The 17039-nt window shown below is 47.2% G+C and overlaps 1 protein-coding gene across 1 annotated transcript; it reads left to right on the top strand.

Moving 5' to 3' along the window:
- Positions 1 to 900: 900 nt before the first annotated feature.
- Positions 901 to 16752, top strand: zmat3 (zinc finger, matrin-type 3; the record flags this gene model as incomplete). The annotated part of the gene is made up of 5 exons (XM_056276921.1): positions 901 to 1098; positions 7665 to 7805; positions 8614 to 8780; positions 9821 to 9921; positions 16469 to 16752. Coding segments are annotated over 5 exons (816 nt in total), but the record flags the coding sequence as incomplete, so codon positions are not given.
- Between the last annotated feature and the right edge of the window lie 287 nt (positions 16753 to 17039).

Genomic DNA, 17039 nt, shown 5'->3' on the forward strand with positions numbered 1-17039 from the left:
CTTTTTCTCATGCCAGTGACCACCGTTAACCGCCCCCACCCCCCACCCCCCATATTCACATGCGTTAGTTTTTCCAATATGTCCACTTGTCAGAGTGACTGTGAGTCAGGAGAGAGGTTTCCTTTAAAGTCCACGATGTGAACAACGCGAGGCGCTGCGTCATGTTCTGCGGCGAATGAGTAGATTTTGAACTCGTGACTAAAAGCAAACGTACGCGAAACGCCATGAAACCGATTCGCGTGTGGTTGTGTTTTCAGATGTTACGATGCAACTTGTAAGGCCATAATAAAGTTGGTGAGTCGCATAGTGCCCGATTTGACGTGTTGTGTTTGTCCTCTCACAGGGCCAGAGACCATGCTCAAGCCTCCTCTCAGCCTGTTTAGCCATCCTCAGCAGCCTTTCCAACATCTGGACTCACTCCACCAGCTGGCACCCCCACATCTGGCCCCGACGCAGCCCCTTGGCCACCCGCCCATGGCCCCTACTCAGGCAATTGGACCCCCGACAATGGCTCCAACACCATCCTTGGGGCCCCCTCACATCACTGCAACACACGCCTTACGGCCTCCTCCTATCACCCCAGCACACAGCTTAGGGCCCCTTCCACTAGTTCCGGCTCAGCCACTTGGGCCCCCACCGATGACACACACTTTAGTGCCCCCGCCAATAGACCCCTCACAAGCATTGGGGCCTCCATCTGTAGACCTTGCTCAACAGTTGGGGCCTCCGCCTATGAACCCAACACAACCATTAGGCCCCCCACCTGTCATTACCCCAGGACCCAGCCGGTTCCCCCTCCCTCCCAGTCCCCTTTCATCCCCTCCTCCCCCGGCCCCTGACCCCTCACAGCTGCCTCCAAGGCCCCCAGGACCAGCCCCCATCCCAGCCCCAGTTTCAGGGACTGTCCCAGGCCCTCTCCCAGGTCCTCTCCTGGCTCAGGCAGCCCCAGCCACCGAGCAGCCCCAGGACGAGGGCTCACCACTGGGCATGGAGGCGCAGGACGGGTCCCTGGGGCTGGAGGAACTGTGCAAACCGCTGTACTGTAAACTTTGCAATGTTACACTCAATTCGGCTCAGCAAGCCCAGGCTCACTACCAGGTCAGTATAAGCGCATACACAAACACGCACATGCACCTGCCCCCACACACTCAAACAAACAAACAAACAAACGCATTCATGCACACACTCAACAGACATTCTCATGCGAGTATGGAAGTAAATAAGTGACGCAAGGATATGAATTTCACAAGCTACTGAATACTTGTTATTGAAATGTAAACACCCTTGAATTCATAGAATTGAAATTTAAAGACTGCCGAATTTATAGAACTGTAACATTTGAAAAGCACATATCTGAATTCGCTGGTTTTGAATTCAGCTCTTTGAAAACCAAATAAGAAATTTCACATCTCCCAGTTTCAAAAACTTGATTTCAAGGAGGTTTTTTTTTTTTTTTTGCTAAGTCAGATTGAAAAATTCAAGTTTCAAGTTTCAGATATTCAAAAAACTTAAGTTCAGGCTGGTCAAATATGACAAATTCGGATCCAAGAATTCAAGGCGAAAAAATTCAAATAGCCAATATCCGGACTACAAAGGACAGGACCAAGGAAATCAAGCCTGAATGCAGCCGGGCCGACTTCTGGCCCATCAGATCACAGTCTGTCACTAGTGATTCAAGAGAGATGCTCCAGAAGTCAAACCCAAAGATGGCGGCCAGGGAGAACAATGGCACTCTGGTAAGTGATTTATACATTTTATGTACTAATTGTACATACATAATTATCCTTATATTGGATGATTATATTCAGTGCAATTTTGAAATGCCAGTGCAGTAAGATGAAATAAATAAATAAATAATCCGCAGAATGTATTGCGACTATCGAAGTTTGCGACGTATCAAATTTGCGCGCATTTTTTCCTATAATGGAGGGAAGATAGCAAATCTTGTAAAATAAATAAATAAATAAATAAACTGCGTCTATTTGCCATCTCATCTGAGGAAGAAAAAGGCGGCACTGTTGCCCCACAGCGAGAAGGTCCTGGGTTCGAACCCCAGGCCATCCCAGGTCCTTTCTGTGTGGAGTTTGCATGCTCTCCCCGAGTCTGCGTGGGTTTCCTCCCACCATCAGAAAGACCTGCATGTTAGGGTTAATACTCCCGTCTGTGCCCCTGACCAAGGCAATGGTGGACCCTGGGCGCTGCAGCTGCCCACTGCTACTACACAATAGGCACGGCTCGGGTGTTTTCGGTTTTTATTTTTCAAAGCCATCCAGCATGCCGAATTTCGCCACAAGAGGACACTGTCACATAACCTCACACGAACAGGAACAACTTTTGGATCCGTGGATCCTTGGACTCGGCCCTTCACACAGCTAGCGGTGGTGCGACTATACCAGTGGAGTTATGGCATACACCGGCTCTCCTACTGTTGCCACATGCTACATCAAAATAGTTGAGAAATCATTCTCTTTGCTAGCAAAAGTTGCTTGAAAGTATTTATGCATGTGCACCAGCGGTGCTGCATTGGATCATGTTTTCAACATTGCCAGACCTGCTGGGACTTGACGGTTCTTGATGGTTTAGCCAGTTGGTTATGAATACAAGTTTTACTTTAATCTCACACAGGTTAAGCATTCGTTTGTTTGTCACCATAAGGCTCCTGTCCAATGCAAACATGGCTACAGGAAAGGCTCGGCGTTTTCAGTTTTTACTTTTCAAAGCCATCCAGCATGCTGAATTTCGCCACAAGAGGACACTGTTACATAACCTCACATGAACAGGAACAACTTTTGGATCCGTGGAAACATAAAATCTGGGTGAAAATCAGTTTAAACCGATCTGCTCCTTTTAAAAATTCTGGGTATTTTTCGGTAAAAACTGAAAACGCTGAGCCATGGCTATAGGCTAAGCTTGGCTGCATGCATGTTCAGTGATATTGCCCAAGCCTATCGAACAGCGTTTAAATCTTGTGAGAATAAAAGAAGGCAGACCTTCTGCAGTAACGTTAATAAATGCAATTAATTTACTTTCACCAGTTGTTCTTGTCAGGTACATGTGTTCACATTTACAAACACATATATGTATGGTCTCTCTAGTTTCAACATATAATCTAGTCTATTTTTTTTCTCTGCAGTAATCATAGTTATCCTACAGTAGATTAAATTTATCAAGACAAATTTGTGGATTGTCAGCTGTATCTGGGAAAAACACCTGAGGGCATCAGTGAAGAAAGAAGAAAACGTACACTACCGTTCAAAAGTTTGGGATCACCCAAACAATTTTGTGTTTTCCATGAAAAGTCACACTTATTCACCCCCATATGTTGTGAAATGAATAGAAAATAGAGTCAAGACATTGACAAGGTTAGAAATAATGATTTGTATTTGAAATAAGATTTTTTTTACATCAAACTTTGCTTTCGTCAAAGAATCCTCCATTTGCAGCAATTACAGCATTGCAGACCTTTGGCATTCTAGCTGTTAATTTGTTGAGGTAATCTGGAGAAATTGCACCCCACGCTTCCAGAAGCAGCTCCCACAAGTTGGATTGGTTGGATGGGCACTTCTTGCGTACCATACGGTCAAGCTGCTCCCACAACAGCTCAATGGGGTTCAGATCTGGTGACTGCACTGGCCACTCCATTACCGATAGAATACCAGCTGCCTGCTTCTGCTCTAAATAGTTCTTGCACAATTTGGAGGTGTGTTTAGGGTCATTGTCCTGTTGTAGGATGAAATTGGCTCCAATCAAGCGCTGTCCACTGGGTATGGCATGGCGTTGCAAAATGGAGTGATAGCCTTCCTTATTCAGAATCCCTTTTACCCTGTACAAATCTCCCACCTTACCAGCACCAAAGCAACCCCAGACCATCACATTACCTCCACCATGCTTAACAGATGGCGTCAGGCATTCTTCCAGCATCTTTTCATTTGTTCTGCGTCTCACAAACGTTCTTCTTTGTGATCCAAACACCTCAAACTTGGATTCATCCGTCCACAACACTTTTTTCCAGTCTTCCTCTGTCCAATGTCTGTGTTCTTTTGCCCATCTTAATCTTTTTCTTTTATTGGTCAGTCTCAGATATGGCTTTTTCTTTGCCACTCTGCCCTGAAGCCCAGAATCCCGCAGCCGCCTCTTCACTGTAGATGTTGACACTGGTGTTTTGCGGGTACTATTTAATGAAGATGCCAGTTGGGGACCTGTGAGGCGTCTGTTTCTCAAACTAGAGACTCTAATGTACTTATCTTCTTGCTCAGTTGTGCAACGCGGCCTCCCACTTCTTTTTCTACTCTGGTTAGAGCCTGTTTGTGCTGTCCTCTGAAGGGAGTAGTACACACCGGGGTAGGAAATCTTCAATTTCTTAGCAATAAAGTTAAGACTAGTTTAAAGTTATCTTCATTGAAAAGTACAGTGCTTTTCCTTCAAAAATATGGACATTTCAATGTGATCCCAAACTTTTGAACGGTAGTGTAGAAAAGGCTAATTAACTTGTGCAGCTATTGTGTTGTATAAGCTAGCTAGTTACAAATCAACATTAACAACAATGAAAGTCTGGTTGTTCAGATTTGTTTTTTAAGGCTAGGTTGGTAAATTGATTACCTAATATTTCCATGCAAATATCATAATTCAGTTTGTGGTGTTCTTAATATCTTTTCCATGCTATGTTTCTATTGAGGGCGTGCTCCAATTATCGGGGCATCACATTGCTCAGCCTCCCTGGTAAAGTTACTTTAGGGTGTTGGAAAGGAGGCTCCGACCGATTGTCGAGCCTCAGATCCAGGAGGAACAATGTGGATTCCATCCTGGCCGTGGAACAGCGGATCAACTCTTTACCGTTGGGGAAGTGCTGAGGGGGCCATGGGAGTTTGACCAGCCGGTCTACATATGTTTTGTGGACTTGGAGAAGGCTTACAACCGTGTATCCTAGGGCAATCTGTGGGGGGTACTGCGGGAGTATGGGGTACCGAGGCAGTTGCTACAAGCCATCCAATCCTTGTATAATCAAAGTGAGAGCTGTGTCTGCATTCTCAGCACATGTTAAACATGTTTTTGGTGGGTGTTGGATTCCACCAAGGTTGTCCCTTGTCTCCAGTTCTGTTTGTGATATTCATGGACAGGATCTCAAGGTGCAGCCAAGGTGAGGAGTGTGTCCGTTTTGGGAACCTCAGAACCGCATCTCTGCTCTTCACAGATGATGTGGTTTTGTTGGCTTCATCAGAACGCGACCTCCAGTGCACACTGGGCTGGTTTGCAGCTGAGTGTGAAATGGCCTGGATGAGAGTCAGCACCTCTAAATCTGATGCCATGGTTCTCCTGGAAAATGGTAGATTGCTCCCTCTGGGTTGGGGATGAGTTGTTGCCTCAAGTGAAGGAGGTCAAGTATCTCGGAGGTTTTGTCACAAGTGAGGGTAGGATGGAGCGGGAGATTGACAGGTGGATTGGTGCAGCATCAGCAGTAAAGCAGACGTTGTACCGGACCGTTGTGGTGAAGAGGAAGCTGACCTGGAAGGCAAAGCCGTCAATTTACCAGTCAATCTTTGTTCCAACCCTCACCTATGGTCATGAGCTTTGGGTAGTGACCGAAAGGGTGAGATCGCGGATACAAGCGGCTGAAATGAGTTTCCTCTGAAGGGTGTCTGGGCTGAGCCTTACAGATAGGGTGAGGAGCTTGGACATCTGGCAGGAGCTCAGAGTAGAGCCTCTGCTCCTTCGCATTGAAAGGAGCCAGTTGAGGTGGTTCGGGCATCTGATTAGGATGCCTCCTGGGCACCTTCCTTTGGAGGTTTTCCGGGCACATCCAACTGGGTGGAGACCCCGGGGTAGATCCAGAACCCGCTGGAGGGACTACATATCCAATCTGGCCTGGGAATGCCTTGGGATTCCCCAGGAGGAGCTGAAGGGCATTGCTGGGAAGAGGGACGTTTGGAGTGGCCTACTTAGCATGCTGCCACTGCGACCCTACCCTGGAGAAACGGCTGATGATGAGATGAGATGTTTCTATTGACAGGATAATCACTCTGAGATTTTATGGTCAGCCAGTCACTTATTGTCCTAATTGACATAAGGTTTAATGTCACAAACATACACTGGGGCATCCGTGATGGTCTATTCTGTTGCCTACCAACATGGGGATCACCTGTTCAAATCCCCGTGTTACCTTCAGCTTGGTCGGGCGTCCCTACAGACACAACTGGTCATGTTTGCAGGTGGGAAACCAGATGTGGGTATGTGTCCTGGTTGCTGCACTGGCACCTCCTCTGGTCGGTCGGGGCATCTGTTCGGGGGGGGGGAGGGGGAACTGAGGGGATTAGCGTGATCCTCCCACATGCTATGTCCCCCTGGTGAAACTCGTCACTGTCAGATGAAAAGAAGTGGCTGGCGACTCCACATGTACTGGAGGAGGCATGTGATAGTCGGCAGCCCTCCCCAGATCGGCAGAGGGGGTGGAGCAGCGACTGGGATGGCTCAGAAGAGTGGGGTAATTGGACAGGTACAATTGACGATTGGGGAGAAAAAGGGGGAAATACCCCCCCTCAAAAAAAAACCATACACTGTACACAAATGTTTAATCCTGTATGCATGGATGATATCAGTAGGTAGATCCAAATGAGCGGTCAATCAATCATTCAGTCAATCAATCAAGTCAAGCCATCAGGCACCACGACCTTCTCTTGAAATGGAAATGACACACTGCAGCATTAGATTCTGTAAATTATTTTGATCAAATAAAAGCTGGTGGTATTCAAGTTTAACAGAGTACATTATCTCCCACATGTCCTTTCCAGGTATCTTCATTAAGAGAAGAGGAAAGGGGGCGTATTCCTGCAGTGAACACTCTCCCTGCTGAGAGACCTAAACCACTAGAGAGGGTTTTCTACCTGTTGCCAGGTAGAAATTTTGAATTTCAAAGAGGTGAATTCAAAACCAACAAAGTCAAATAGGTGGTTTTCAGAGTAAAATATTTCAGTTCTATAAATTCGGCAGTGGTTAAATTGCACTTCTGTGAATTCCGGGGTGGTCAATACGTCAGTATTAAGTATTCAATAGCTTGTGAAATTCATATCGTTTTGTCCCTTATTTGCTTCCACGTGCGCACACAAACCTGCTGATGCTTGGCTGAATGCCTCCATGTTCATTTGTGTCTGTGGCCTATGATAAATACATGCAACAATGGCCCGGAGGGTCTGAGTAAGCAGCTGTGTAATATTGCCGAGGGTGCTGCTGAAATGTCTGGAGGCAGAACTGCAGGAAACACTGCTGCTGTGAAAATTAAGAAGCTATCAAAGACGGCAGTATTCCTTGCCTAGTACGTTGTAAAGCAGCACTTTGTACAAAAAGGCAAAACGGTGTTTCTGTGGTAACATGATCGAACTTCTTAGAAACCCCTGGTGTGAGATAAGTGGTGGCGGCACGTCTCGTGTGATACTGTCACTACAGAACTGCCTCCGCCAATCAAAAGACACGGCTGTACCACCAGTGTTATAGGTGTGTATTTGCTCACTTGCCTCTCCATCCTGTCCCCCTTCCCTTTCCCACCTTTCCACTTCCCCTAATGCCTCCTCTTTTCCTTTACCGCTCCTGTTTTGCCTAGTCTTCTCTCCCCTCCCTTTCTCTCTCTCTCTCTCTCTCTCTCTCCTTCCTTCTCACCTCGTGTGTTCATCTAGGGGAAGAACCACAGTAAGAAGCTGAGAAACTTCTACGCAGGCAGTCAACAGCCACCTGCCGTCAGGGTCCCCGAGGTCCTCGAGGCGGCGGGACAAATGGCTCTCGGCTCAGGGCAGAATGAAGGCGACCCAGGCAGACAGGTCAGGCCGACGCTCAGTGGCGGGAACATACCGTAGAAATAGACAAGATGGACACTTGAGTGTTTTCTAGTGACCGTTTCCAGTCGGACTTCTAACCCCGCCCACACACCCATGCAAATGAACAGCGCACACACCACACAAAATAAATAAGTACATTGATTAATAAAATCAAAATGCGCGTCAGATGAATTTGAACTCAGCTGCGGTCGTTTCAACTCGGGAAACAATCAGGATTTTCACCATCATGGATCTGTTGTAGGGACAACACTCCATTAGCAAGCCGTTGAACTGAACAGTCTCCTGTGTGCCTGCGAAACAGCAACAAAATTGTGTTGAACGGTGTCCGCCGGTGAAATCATCGGTGGACGATCCACGAACAGGAAACTTGCTTCCTGGTATATACCGACAGGCTGCGCTGTATAAGAAAACCTGAGCAACAACGCTGCATTATACAGCTGTATACGAAGTAGGCAAAGTTGTCGTTTGCAGTCTCATAGGCGATTCAGCCTACCGGCATGTGAGGAAATCAATTTTCATGTTCGTGTCCGTCACTGATTGGCACTAAGAGACGGATATTCTTCTTTGTTTCAAATTACACTGGAAATAAACCAGTGGTTGGACTGTTTTCTGTAGCTTGTGGGTTTGGCCGTGTCTTCGTGGGTGTGTGTTCGGAGCCTAGTAACTGCTGTGTTTATCAAGAGCTCAATTAAAATCAGAAGTGACGCCAAAGCCTCCTTGTGTTTGCTTTCCACCTTCTGTCTCCTTCATAAATACCCCTTATTTGGAACCAACCCTGCAACCTCTCCAGGCACTGTATAAAGGGGCTACTCGGGTCATTTTGGCCACGGAAAATGACTACTGCAAGCTGTGTGACGCCTCCTTCAGTTCACCTGCGGTAGCACAGGCCCACTACCAGGGCAAGAACCACGCCAAGAAGCTGCGACTGGCAGAGGCTCAGCACAACGCCAATAATGTGTAAGTATAAAGTCTACAGACACGTAAGTATAAAGTCTACAGACACCTCGTCTCATCTAGCTGCGCGGTAGGAATGGGCATGCTCTCTGTTGGGTCAGTAGAGTGTAATTCATCTGTAATACAGCACTCTTTAGGGCGTCCGGGTGGCGTGGCGGTCTATTCCGTTACCTACCAAAACAGGGATCGCTGGATCGAGTCCCCGTGTTACCTCCGGCTTGGTCGGGGCGTCCCTACAGACACAATTAGCCGTGTCTGCGGGTGGGAAGCCGGATGTGGATGTGTGTCCTGGTCGTTGTATTAGCGCCTCCTCTGGTTCAGGGGGAACTGGGGGGAATAGTGCGATCTTCCCCACGTGCTACGTCCCCCTGGTGAAACTCCTCACTGTCAGGTGAAAAGAAGCAGCTGGTGACTCCACATGTATCGGAGGAGGCATGTGGTAGTCTGCAGCCCTCCCCGGATCGGCAGAGGGGGATGGAGCAGAGACCGGAATGGCTCGGAAGAGTGGGGTAATTGGCCAAGTACAATTGGGGGTGGGTTGGGGGGGGGGATCCAACAAAAAAAAAGAAAAAGAGGAAATATAGCACTCTTGAACAAGGCTTAACATAGCATTTAAACCAGTGGTCACCAACCCTGCTCCGGGAGAACTACCGTCCTGCCGGTTTTCACTCCAACCCTAATTTAACACGCCTGATTCAATTAATCGTGGCCTTGTTAGGTAGGTAATCAGTAGAATCAGGTGTTAAATTAGGGTTGGAGTGAAAACCGGCAGGACGGTAGCTCTCCGGGAGCAGGGTTGGTGACCGCTGATTTAAACATACTTAGAATTCTTGGACGTGTAATTTTGCAAGACGCGCTGCTGGAACATTCTGGGTAGGTTATCATCCCAGTTGTGAAATACCGACCCACTATTTGGTTTTATCACAGCTAATTCTCGGCATATTTGCCTCGCCTGCTGGTTGTGGATTCGATTTATTTGTCTTTGGTTTTTATCTGACTTGACCAAGTAGATTCCAAGTGATTCCATTCATTTCTCGTTTCAGGGAAAGCAGCGAGGTGTCCCAGCGAAGAAACAGGAAAGACGGCAGTGAGTACAGACTGGTGAGGAACCGCCGCAGTCCACAGGTGCCTCCTTCGATGCCAGGTAAAAAAAACACGAGGTGCACAATATATCGGTCAGCTCATGCATTGGCCAGTAATTGCTTAAAAAAAATGTGTTATTGGTATTGAGCCGTGTCAGACCTATGCCCGATGTGTTGTGTATTTACACCGATCAGCCAAAACATTAAAACCACTGCCATCAGGGAATACCGTCACCATGAAGGGGTGTACTTAGTCTGCAACGAAGGTTAGGTAGGTGGTACGTGTCAAAGTAACATCCACATGAATGCCAGGATCCAAGGTTTCCCAGCAGAAAACTGTCCAGAGCATCACCCTGCCTCTGCTGGCTTGCCTTCTTCCCATGGTGCATCCTGGTGCCATCTCTTCCCCAGGTAAACGATGCACACGCACTCGGTGGTCCACGTGACGTAAAAGAAAACGTGATTCATCAGACCAGGCCACCTTCTTCCCCCTTTTTCTCCCCAATTTTATCCAGCCAATTAGCCCACTCTTCCCGAGCCGTCCCGGTCGCTGCTCCGCCCCCTCTGCCGATCCCGGGAGGGCTGCAGACTACCACATGCCACCTCCGACACATGTGGAGTCGCCAGCCGCTTCTTTTCTCCTGACAGTGAGGAGTTTCACCAGGGGGACATAGCACGTGGGAGGATCACGCTATTACCGCCCCCCCCCCCCGAGCAGGTGCCCTGACCAACCAGAGGAGGTGCCAGTGCAGTGACCAGGACACATACCCACATCCGGCTTCCCGCCTGCAGACACGGCCAACTGTGTCTGTAGGGATGCCCAACCAAGCTGGAGGCAATACAGGGATTCAAACCGGCGATCCCTGTATTGGTAGGCAACGGAATAGACCACTAGGCTACCCGGACATGTGGTCCAATTCTGACGCTCACGTGCCCATTGCAGGAGCTTTCGTTGGTGGACACGGGTCATCATGGGCACTGACTGGTCTGCGGCTACACAGCCCCAAACACACGACAAGCTGTGATGCACCGCGTGTCCTGACACCTGTCAATCATAGCCAGCGTTAACTTCTTCAGCAATTTGAGTTACAGTAGCTCTTCTGTGGGGTCGGACCAGACGGGCTAGCCTTCGCTCCCTACATGCATCATGAGCCTTGGGCGCCCAAGACCCTGTTGCCGGTTCTCCGGTCGTCCTTCCTTGGACCACTTTTGGTAGGTACTGACCACTGCATACCAGGAACACCCCACAAGACCTGCTGTTGTAGAGATGCTCTGACTCGGTCGTCTAGCCGTCACAATTCGGCTCTTGTCAAAGTCACTCAGATCCTTACGTTTGCCCATGTTTTCCTGCTTCCAACACATCAACGACAAGAACTGACTGATCACTTGCTGCCTACCGCGTCCCCAAGGCTCAGCGTTTTCGGGTTTTTACCGATTTTCACCAAAAAATACCCAGATTTTTTTTAAAAGGAGCAGATTTTCATGGATCCAAAAGTTGTCCCTGTTCGTGTGAGGTTACGTAACGGCGTCCTCCCGTGACGAGACTCGGCACGCTGGATAGCTTTGAAAAATAAAACCCGAAAACGCCGGAGCCTTGCTTACCCCACCCCTCGACAGGCGCCACTCTAACGAGACAGTGGTGTGATTCACCGACCCGTCCGTGGTTTTAATGTTTCGGCTGAGCGGTGTGTTGTGAGGGGCCAAAGTTAGCATCTACTTTCAGGTGCTTTTCTGAAAACATTTTGCGATGACCGAAGGAAGGGAGGGAGAGCTCCTCCTTTGGGGCAACAGTGTGATAGTCAGCATTTCACAGCGAAGCTTTCAGGGTCCGGCCTGTTTTGGAACAAATACGAGGGAGGAGATGTTTGAAACAGGTGAACGCCGCTGCTGGAAACTGCGACGCGTGGCGGTGCCGTGGAAAGCATCGGTTATCGGGTTGTCCGATCGATATCGTGCATCCTCGGTAAAAACTGAAACAAGCGAAATCACATCCGCCTTTACCGCGCACGCTCTGGAGGGAAGTTGATCCTTCTCACCTCACAAAAATAAACCACTTTCACACTAGAAGTATTTTTTCTTGGGGGCGTCCGGGTGGCGTGGCGGTCTATGCCGTCGCCTACCAGCACGGGGATCGCCGGTTCGAATCCCCGCGTTACCTCCGGCTAGACACAATTGGCCCTGTCTGCCGGTGGGAAGCCGGATGTGGGTATGTGTCCTGGTCGCTGCACTAGCGCCTCCTCTGGTCGGGAGGGGGGGTAACTGGGGGGGAATAGCGTGATCCTCCCATGTGCTACGTCCCCCTGGTGAAACTCCTCACTGTCAGGTGAAAAGAAGCGGCCGGTGACTCCACATGCATGGGAGGAGGCATGTGGTGGTCTGCAGCCCTCCTCGGATCGGCGGAGGGGGTGGAGCAGCGACTGAGACGGCTCAGAAGAGTGGGGTGATTGGCCGGATACAATCAGGGAGAAAAGGGTGGGGTGGGGTGGGGTGGGGGGGTAGAATTCCCCCCCCAAAAAAGATGTATTTTTTTCTTCATCGAACAACGAAGACTTTCGCACCCCAGAGAACATCAAACCGCGTCCACACAGACGTAGCAAAAGATCACACCACAAACTGGGATATCAGACAGCCGAGTGGACAGCCAGACAGCCAGCCAGCCAGACAGCCAGCCAGCCAGCCAGCCAGCCTCTGCGTCAGACTGTTGGTCCGCGAGGCCGACAGCAGTAGGGCGGCGCTGCAGTGAGTTACAAGGTAGCGCAGAAGTTACGACATCAGTGGCAGACGAGCACCGCCGTCTCCCCTCTTTCAACACCTCCACCTCCCTGGAAGATGAGGAGAAGGGGGAGGCGGCCCGGCAGGTGCTGGTGGACAGTGGGATGTGTCCCCCTGTCCCCCTGTCCGAGTTAGTTTGTCTTGTTTGCTTTGATTTGTTGCTGTTATTCACACTGCTGGATAATGCTGATCAGCATGCAGGCTTACCTACATGTGTGAGTGCTGTGCACCCAGGTTGTGTGTCTGTGTGTGTGTGTATGTGTGTGATGTTGTCAACTGATGTCACACAAAGCGGTACTACCTAAACACATGGACAGTCGAGACTCGCACACCGCGCCATATAACCTCTCCTCAGTTCAGGATGAATTTGCGTAACCGTCGCCTGTCTGCCACACACACACACGCACACGCACACACACACACACACACACACACACACACACACACACACACACACACACACACACACCAAGGCTCTGACTGTGCTGATTTAATGAGTTTTTAATGGACAAACCCCAAAATAGCTGCAGTCTCCTCTTGCTGTCTGCACTGCCCCGTCACTTTGTTTCTCCCCGTCTCCCTCCTCTCCGTCGGCTAGACAACCCAAAAATGATCACAATGGCAAATAATAAAGCATCCTAGAAATCATGTGTGTGTGTGTGTGTGCGTGCGTGTGTGTTCCATACATGCTGTTGTGGTTTGATCTTGGCTTGGTCTCTCTCTTCATTCTGTTCTCATTCACCCTTTTCACATTCCCTTAACTTTCCTCTTTCTTTCTTTCTTTTTCTTTGCAGTCCACATTTGTACCTTTTTAAATGTCACCCTTGCAAACCGCCTGTCCCCCTTCATAGTTTACATGGTTAGAAGAAATAATGCTATTTATTGTCTGTGAATGTTCTCATTCTCGTTCATCCGGGTCGTCATGGTTATCCAAAGGAGGTGAATCAAGTGCAGCTGGACTTGGTATATATCGGTGAAGACGTTTCGCCTCTCATCCAAGAGGCTTCCTCAGTTCGTGCCTTTCTCACTAGACCGAGCTAGTCTGACTGGCTGCTGATGAGACTCAGAATTTATCCTCTCGGAGTCGTTGTCAGAGCTATAGATACAAGTGGCTCTTTTGTGTACCGTCGTTATCGGAGCTATTGATACCGCACAGGAGAGCCACGCACATCAACAGCTCTGATAACGACTCCTAGAGGATCAATTCTGAGTCTCATCAGCAGCCAGTCAGACTAGCTTGGTCTAGTCAGAAAGGCCCGAACTGAGGAAGCCTCTTGGATGAGAGGCGAAACGTCTTCACCGATATATACCAAGTCCAGCTGCACTTGATTCACCTCCTTTGGAATACTTTCTATTTTTCTCTCAAGTACTACACCTTTAGAGAGCCTGCCGAGCTCCTCCATGGGACGTGCTGTTGTTTTTACTCAGACGTTAATATACACGTTAATATATACATATTAGTATATACGTATATACACGTTACTATATACATTAATATATACATATACCTGTTAATATATACATTAATATGTGTTAATATACACGTTGATATATACATATTAGTATATGCTGTAAGTAATATATACAGATTAGTATATACGTTAATATACACATTAATATATATACATATTAGTATATACGTTAAGTTAATATATACACGTTAGTATATACGTTAATATACACGTTAATGTATACATGTTAGTATATACGTATATACACGTTACTATATACATTAATATATACATATACCTGTTAATATATACATTAATATGTGTTAATATGCACGTTGATATATACATATTAGTATATGCTGTAAGTTAATATATACAGATTAGTATATACGTTAATATACACATTAATATATACATATTAGTATATATGTTAAGTTAATATATATACATATACATGTTAATATATACATTAATGTGTTAATATACACGTTAATATATACAAATTAGTTTATATGTTAAGTTAATACATACATGTTAGTATATACGTTAATATACACATTAATATATACATATACATGTTTATATATATACATTAATATATGTGTTAATATACACGTTAATATATATGTTAATATACACGTTAATACCTGTGCTCTCATCCACATAAATGTCTGGTGTGATGCACACCAGTATGAACGTGTATAACCAAGGTATTGTGTAACCACATTATGTATGATATGGCTGTTTTTAGTATTTAATAGTGACTTGTAATGAGTATTTATTTAGAGTTTTATGTTTGTGCTTTTATCATTTCTTTTCATTTTCCTCCTGATTATGTCTCTGTGCTCGTTACTGTGATTTATTCTCCTATTAACTTCTTGTACTTTTAGGGGTTGGCTTGGGGGATATGATTAGAATCGAGGGTAAAAGTGGTGATCCGTTTTGTGTTGTTCTGTTGGCTTTTTGCCATTAATAAGGACGCATGATGTCATAAAAACTCAACAAAACCTACACGGCACGTCTTGTGCTGTGTGTGAGTTTGTGTTCACAGTCTAAGTGAAAGGCATGCGTCGGTTCGGGTGGAACATTTGGGGTGTGCAATTCTGTTGTCAACGGGACGAAGGGGGACCGGTCTCTTTCATTTGTAACTGCAAGAAGGCTCGGTACAAACTGCACAGTTTCACCTGACTAGCTAACGTCACATGTTAGTTACACAATATCCCGACTGGACGTTTAATATTGAATGTGTAAAATGGATGCTTTGGCACTGGTTCAGCAGCGCTACAGTTAGCTCGTATTTTTGTCACAAAAGCAAGCTGACATCATCACAGACACTGAAAAACAGCGAAAAATGTTATTTGTTTGAGCACGTTAAAGTTGTCTTACTAGCATCTCTGTCGATGGTGTTTCTGTGAAATCCTACTTCGAACAGAACCGCATGGTCGACACCAAGTGATGGAATACCGGGGGGGGGGGGGCTAAGAGAGAACAGTGGTGGGGGTGCAGGAAAAAACATATATTTAATGAAATTTAATTTAATCCAAATTTAATGAAACATTTTCTGGCACAGGATGCAAATCCTCTACGCCAGACTCGACAAATCGAAACAAACAACCATGCAAAAAAGAACCACAATATAGTTATTAAAATCACAGTCTCACAAATGATCGCAAATCACATAAATACAATATTCTCACAAATAATCACAGTCACACAATTGTATAAAAAGTGACTTAAGTGTATAAATATATATATATATATTTTGCAAATTTTCTTACCAGAGAGGATTTTCATGTTACTTGGACAAAAAAAAACCCAAAACTTACACGTGTTACAACAGCACATATTTTTAGATGCACTCATTTTTGGATGGTTTCTCCCACCCCAGCCCCTAGTCTACACAGATGGTACAGCTGAGACTAAATTTCAGTGTCCAGAATAGGCCCCTTATTCCCTCGTTCACGATTCCCTAGACATGCAACACTCAGTAAAGTACTCTATAGGCGGTAATAAATGCAGATTTCGGACACTGAATCATCGTTTTATGGCCTACTCTCGTCGGCCCATCACGCAGTATTTGGCGGTGAAAAGTGGTACTTTCACCATAAAGTGTAGCGTATATGCTCCGGACACTACATTTTCAGTTGCACTGTGGGAATTCTTTAAGAGCGCTAAATAGTGACTATGTTGTAACAGTTAGAATTCGGACCCTCGAACAGAATGGAGGAAGGTGACTCCTGTGCCACTATATAGCGCATAAGGAGCGATTTTCAGCACAGCTCTGCAGGTTCATGAGGTGTTTTGCAACCCCGACCATGTGGGAAATTGCTGACATCTAACATTACCCCATCTAATCCCCCCCTCCCCCATTCCCATTTCTACCCAGGGCCCTACTACAACCCCAGACCACGGCAGCGTATCCCCAGGGACCTGGCCATGTGCGTGACGCCTAGCGGACAGTTCTACTGCTCCATGTGCAACTGTGGTGCCGAGCAGGAGGCGGACTTCCGCCTGCACCTGGAGAGCAAACAGCACAAAGCTAAAGTCTCGGAGCTGAGGTACCGAAACGAGATGGAGAACCTGGGTTACAGCTAAGGGACGCGAGGACGCGAATGATGGCGGGGGGAAGAGAGGAACAGGAGAGGTGCGGAGATGACTAGGAGAGGAGGAAGGAAGGGGGGTGGGGGTGGAGGAGGTGCCACTGCTGGGCGGCAGAACTTCAGGTATGTTTCAAAAGGGGAGAGCGAAGTTAGAGATACGGGAGAGAAAAGGGGACAGGAAAGCGAGGCAAGAGAAAGCCAGACAGACAGTACAGTAGGGTGACTGTGCCAAGCCGCCATGAATCACCGTATGAAGATCCAGCAGAGGAGGAGGAGGAGGGGGGGGGGAGATGAAGCCTGCGATGTGCATGGGTGACATCGAGAAGATGAGGAGAGAGAAACGGAGACGTGGGGAGT

This window comes from Lampris incognitus, chromosome 3 (assembly GCF_029633865.1).
Source record: "Lampris incognitus isolate fLamInc1 chromosome 3, fLamInc1.hap2, whole genome shotgun sequence".
Lineage (NCBI taxonomy): Eukaryota > Metazoa > Chordata > Actinopteri > Lampriformes > Lampridae > Lampris > Lampris incognitus.